Source organism: Nanorana parkeri, unplaced genomic scaffold, assembly GCF_000935625.1.
Source record: "Nanorana parkeri isolate BGI_ZX_2015 unplaced genomic scaffold, ASM93562v1 scaffold936, whole genome shotgun sequence".
In the NCBI taxonomy this organism is placed as follows: Eukaryota; Metazoa; Chordata; class Amphibia; order Anura; family Dicroglossidae; genus Nanorana; species Nanorana parkeri.
In genome coordinates, this window is record NW_017307204.1 from 686274 (window position 1) to 692533 (window position 6260).

The following is a 6260-nucleotide window of genomic DNA, read 5'->3' on the forward strand; positions in this document are numbered from 1 at the left end:
CAGTAATTTTGGAGATGAGGCTACTTAAAAAGCAGGCATGGTTCCTGTTGGGAAAGTATGCATTGGCAATAGTAATCAGGTGGTCATCTATCTTCCCTTTCAAAATAAAAAAATGGCCCTTTGTATCTCTGTATTCCTCCTCGACCACCAATGCAATCGAGCGGTGCGCCAAAATCGATACCCCGCGAGACTTGTTAGAGCGAGAGGTCCAATGGTATAGATGGGGCCCCCAGGGCCAGCACCTTCCCATGTTTGAAGTGTGTATCCTGCAATAGCGAAACAGAGGCCCGGGCAGACCTAAGATCTCCTAGAAACCCGGCCTGCTTCTCTGGGGAATACAAACACCTTCACATTGAAGGAGAGGATAACCAAGTCGCCCGGTGTAGCCATGGCACAGAGGTAAGTAATAGATTATATCCGTGCTATAGTGAGCAGTGTCTTAAGCCCCTACGGCAGGTGTAGAGTGCCCAGCGGGAAAAGTGCAGGTGCGACTAGAGTGAGAAAGGTTTAGAGGGACATGAGCGAGAGAGACACCAGTATAGAGTTAGGCAAAATCAGAAAAACGGGGAGGGGAATATATAAAGTACACAATTCGGAAACCCCAACCAGGACCAAAGGGCAACTGGAAAAACAAAACGTCAATCCCAGGACCCCACCTGGTTACAACGCACGGGGGTACACTAGAAGGCGAAGCCGTTGCTTCCAGCAAAAAATGCCCGAAGCAGGTCTCCCCACAGTGGGTCACTTAGTCAAAGTATAAATATAACTAACAAGAACCACAAGTCCAGCTGTCAAGCGGGACCCATCACTGAAAAGCTAATATTGGAACAAGAGACCCGACACGTAGAAACAGTGGATTCCGGGTCTATTGGAAGGCATCCCCCCTGGCCTCGGGTCCCAATATGTAGCGCAATGTGCTCCTCATTTCTGCTGGGACCCTGGACTGTGGGGCATAGGGGGAGCCCTCTATCCCTCTGAATACCGTTTTAACTCAGTGCAAGCATAGAATCAGCCCAAAACACCTCGGCGGCTATTCCCGTCTAAGGGTCCAAGCCGCAGAGGGTTTACATCCCTAGCTATCCACTTAACTGGTTGGCCTACTATCATATGTATTCTGACATTTATCCCAAAAACCAAGGTGCATTTACTTCATAGCGTACCAGAGCAGAACCTTAACGTGTAAAATGCTCAATTATTACATGTCTCCCCTCCATTCTGAGTGCCCTGCCGTTCCCCACCTAGTGATGGGGCCCTAGTCGCCGTTCCGGGCTAGTAACAGAGGGGAGAGAGCTTCACCATCCCATGGCTCATCAAACATCTCACAGATATAAACCCTCTCATATGGTCATGGAGATTGCAGGTCAACCCCTAATACATCAGTATTAAACTCAACCTAAATATGTCCTGTCTATGTCTCTGGAAGATCTTGGGCCAATTCCTTCTGAAGACCCGGAAGCGTCCGGCCAGAGAAAAGGAAATTGAAGTAAAGGGAAATGAAATATAATGCATAAGCAAAGGTGTCCCAGTGATGTGTTCAAAAACCTCCAAATCGACAGTGAAAAATAGAAGCAAAAGTGAACTATATCGGACAGGGTAGAACTGCCTATGGATCTAGGCCCACAGACCAACCAGCTAACCTCTTAAGCTTCCGCTCTTGCTTCTAATGCGTGCGGGAATCATTGCTGCTGGTGTCATCTGCTTGGGGATAGTGAATCTCCACATTAGGAGCGGCCCACTGTTGTCACTGCCTTCTAGATCGCGGGCCTTCCGACCGGGTAGAGCCCCTTCGCATTCTGGACAGCGCCGGCCCATGCTCCGATCATTGAAGTCCAAGGAACATCTGGGTACTGTGCTTATTGGCATACCTGTCGGGGATCGATATCTCCGGGAGATCTAGGCGTCTGCAGAAGTCGTGGCCGTCTGTCCACTATGGGTAGCTACCAGGCAGAACGGGAAACGCCAGCAGTACATGATGCCTAGGTCGTGGAGACGAGCCAGGAGAGGGTACTGAGCCTGTTCCAACAGGTCCTGGAACAGCTTCACTGCACAGCCCTCGATGGACACCGTATCTCTGGCCCTTGCCCTTTGGAGAATTTCCTTCTTCAGAGAAAAACTTTGCAAGCAACATTACATCCCATGGCAGGTCGTCCGCAGTCGCCCTAGGCCTCAGGGCCCTGTGCACTATTACCAGTTCGATCAGGGATTCCGCTGGGCGTTCCAGCAGGTCATTAAAGATGTGTCTCAATGTGTCAGGAATGGCAGCCGGCATCACTGTTTCAGGAATGCCTCTAATTCTGATGTTGGACCTTCGTCCCCGGTTGTCGAGATCCTCCCAGATGTCCCCTCATCTCTATGAGATTATGGACCATGATGTCGCTTTGTGTGTGAAGATGGGCAAGTTCAGCATGCCATTGGCGGCCAGCATTTTCCACTGCCATCAGACGGTGTCCGACATCTTGGATGTCCCTACGGAGCTCCGAGACCATTTCATACAGGGCCGCCTTGATGTCCAAGGCCACCGAGTTGAGCTCTTCCTGGTCGGTAGGCTATGCAGGTAAGGGGGCATCTGGGAGCCGGGTACCTCCTACATCCACTGCGTGCCGTAGGAGTCCCACCTTCTCCGGTCTGGCCTGGGCCAGCGCCATGTTGGAGAAGGCCTGCTCCGCTGCATCCATTCTCCTGAGCTCGAAAAAGTTCAGGAGCATTTTTGTTAATAGGGTACTTGAATGCATTTTTAAGATTTAACTCCTGAGTTTGGTGTCACTTTAATTATAATTAGGGATGTGTTATGGAAATCTCATGATTTTTCTTTTTTTTTTCTACAGATAAGTAATGGAACATCATCAGTGATTGTACCCAGAAAGCGCACTTCTGATGGCAATTATGAGAAAGAAAAGGACTTGTGTATAACATTTTTTGATCAGTGGTCTGAATCAGATCAAGTTGAGTTTGTTGAGCACCTTATATCTCGGATGTGTCACTACCAGCATGGTCATATTAATTCATATTTGAAGCCCATGCTGCAGCGGGATTTCATTACAGCGCTACCAGGTAGGTGAACTTATGACTACAGAAAATTGCCAACCTAAGTTTTTTCTTTTTATATACTCCACATTGATTTGCTAAAGGTGTGGAGCATGTTAACTTTGCTAAGTGAATTTTCTCTCACCTTTTGTGATTAAGGGAGAACTAAAGTGTGAAGTTACTTTGCAAAATATACCCATCCATTAGGGTTTGCTCCGAACCTGGAAGAACGCCCTCCCGAACACAAAAGAAAGCTGCTTCTGTGCCGCCCAATCAGCTTGATGTAAACAAAGGGGCCAAATGCAGTGGCATCATTGACCTTGTATGGACTTCTAGACCACTTCCTGTAGCCTCTTCTTTAAAAAGTTATTTATGATATAGCCTCCATAAGCTATAAATTCAGTATTTAAACTGCAAAGAACTGAAGTACAGATTGTAATCCAAAGGTTTCCTGAACTGGGGAACACGAGAGCATTTGAACAGCACTGGTACCTATTGGTTGCTATTAGATACTACAGATTTGGTTAAGCACAAATATCTGTGCTGGATGAGAAATGGTCCTTGCAAATACCACACACTAAAATTCACTTTGGTCTAGAATGTACAGTAGACTCCCAGTTATCCGGCACCCACGGGGATCGTTGGGTGCCGGGCAACTGTAGTTTCTGGTTGCATGAGACTTAATATTAACTCAAGCAACCAAACCCCACCCTTCCGCAGCCCTATTCACCTGCTGGCTAGATTCTGCAGCCAACAGACGAATGTAAGCAGCCGAGAGCAACATTAGTGCCTGCGTTCCGGTCCACTGCGATCTGCAAAAATAGTGTATGCAGCATTTTTGCAGATCGCACCGGACCGAAACGCAGGCACAAATGTGTCATGCATTCAGGTGCCAGCGATCGCACTGCGGGCAGGGGGGCGCGTGGCTGTGGTGACATTGCCTTCAATGCACCGCCACGCCACCTCCCGCCCCTGAATGCAGGGACCTGGCCGGTTTGCGTTTCAGAGGCCGAACGCACTGGAACGCTTTCTTTGTGGTGTGAACTGGCCTTTACAGCATACCTCACTGCATGTCTTTATATCATTGGAGTACATGTGTGTCGGTTGCATTTTTTTTGTTACAATAATTTTTTTGTTTTGCTTTATAGAACAGGGCTTGGAACATATTGCAGAAAATATTCTCTCCTACTTAGATGCACAGTCGCTGTGTGCTGCAGAACTTGTGTGTAAAGAATGGCAGAGGGTGATTTCAGAAGGAATGTTATGGAAAAAACTGATAGAAAGAATGGTGCGTACAGATCCACTTTGGAAGGGCCTTTCAGAAAGGAGAGGATGGTAAGTGGTTATCTATGCTGTTTGTTTTTCCTATTATCCTTTTATACCGTTTCAGTCATAGATGCAAATATTATTCCAACATATGGTCAACATTTTATACCTAATATGAAGTGGATCTCTGAGGGCATTATTGCTGAACACACTTATACAGACGTAGACAAATTTGTTGGTACCCTTCCACTAAAAAGAACAACCCACAAATTTATCTGCGTTATTGTTCCATGTTTTCAAAAAATAAAATTTAATGCTTTTTATATTTCAAATAAAACAAAAATGGCATGGACAAAAATGATGAGTTTCTTGACCTATTATATTGTTGCACAACATTGAGGCTAGGTTCAGACCTGAGTGATAACCCGGGAACGTGCGATTGTGTGCTAGTGCATTTGCCGTGCGGCATTTGCGGTGTGGCCCTATTGATTTCTATGGGGTTGCATCCGCGCTGCAAACGCTAAAAAAAAAAAGGTACAAGTACTTACGACACACTGCTTTTTTAGTTGCGATCGTGTTCAATTGCATGGGCGGAATCCCATCCTTACATCATGTGTCACAATTGGCAACAGCGTATGCCACATGTATTCCTTCAGTTGGCCATTGGACAGCCTGGATCAGATTTATACAAGGGTTTGGTTTTACACACATTAACTTTGGAGCATGTGTTGATCAGGCTGCCAATGTTCGCTATAACACGGCCATATCTTAACCCTTGCAAATGTGCTGGTTATATGTAGTAGGTACAAGCAGGTTATGCTTTTAATATGTTGAACATATGTTGAAGTTCTATATTTTGGCTGCTTTTGTTAATATATATACTAACAATTTGAGGCTGTGTTGGATATTGATTGCATTTATAGAGTTCCATCCTTGCAGCTATTCTTTGATTATTCAAATGTCTTGTGCATCAATTTAGGAGAAGCTAAAATGTGTGGTTCTTTATTTTTTTAATTTTTTTGTGCCTATCCTAATTTATCTGTAATTGTTTTTTTCCCTCGCAGGGATCAGTATTTATTTAAGAACAGACCGACTGATGGCCCGCCAAATTCATTTTATCGCTCCTTATATCCCAAAATAATTGAAGACATTGAGGTATTTCTATTTTTTTGTTTTATGTCTGTGTCTTTGTTCTGATAACTAATGGGAGAAAATGTTATAAAGCAATGCCGATAGCTCTTCCACAGCAATTTTGTTTTTTTTCTCTCTTGTGTTCAATGGATTCTCCAACAATGTCAGAATGCATAAAGTAACAAGGCAATTAAACAAGCTACTTCAGCTTAGACTGTTTTAAATAGATTTTTCCTGGCCATATCCATGGCAGCGCTGATACTCATGAAAGAGGGCTTGTTCACACGATGTCCGGATTCTGTCCAGACCAGAGCAGTTCGCTCCTGCACTAAAACGCATCACAATGTATCCCTATGTGTTTTATGGGCCCCAGATCACACGAGCGCAGTGCTTTCCATTCTGGACAAAGAAAGATACTGCAGGTCACATTTTCTCTGGTCCGGAAAGCGCACAAACGCCTCAAGACGCAACAAAAATGTGCCAGAAACGCACCGCACTGCAGCTAACTGGGAAAAAATAAATAAAATGGAATGCGGTAAAAACGCATCAAATACACGTCAAAAAACGTGCTGCCCACATTGCTCAGCATCTGCAGATCTGCTCCAGATCTGGACGAGAAAATGTGAACACGCCCTAAGGGCAAGTTCACACCATATGCAGTTGTGATGCAGTCCGTTTATTTTGACTGCTGCAGTCAAAATACATCACAATGCTTTCCTATGGGCTTTCTTGTGCCTAATTCACACCATTGCAGTCAGTTCAACTGCAGTCAGGAAAGTACTGCTTGTCCTACAATCCCAACAGATCGCAATGCAACTGCGCAGACGCACGCAGTTGTG

General features: G+C 45.4%; 1 protein-coding gene across 1 annotated transcript in view; it reads left to right on the plus strand.

Moving 5' to 3' along the window:
• The window catches only part of LOC108795122 (F-box/WD repeat-containing protein 11-like), a gene marked incomplete at its 3' end in the record, with an annotated part of 50472 nt that extends 45027 nt beyond the window's left edge, over positions 1-5445 (plus strand). The window contains exons 4-6 of the mRNA XM_018566315.1: positions 2826-3051; positions 4173-4359; positions 5355-5445. Of these exons, the coding sequence (XP_018421817.1) occupies positions 2826-3051; positions 4173-4359; positions 5355-5445 (504 nt within the window). The remainder of the gene's footprint in view (positions 1-2825; positions 3052-4172; positions 4360-5354) is intronic.
• Positions 5446-6260: the final 815 nt, after the last annotated feature.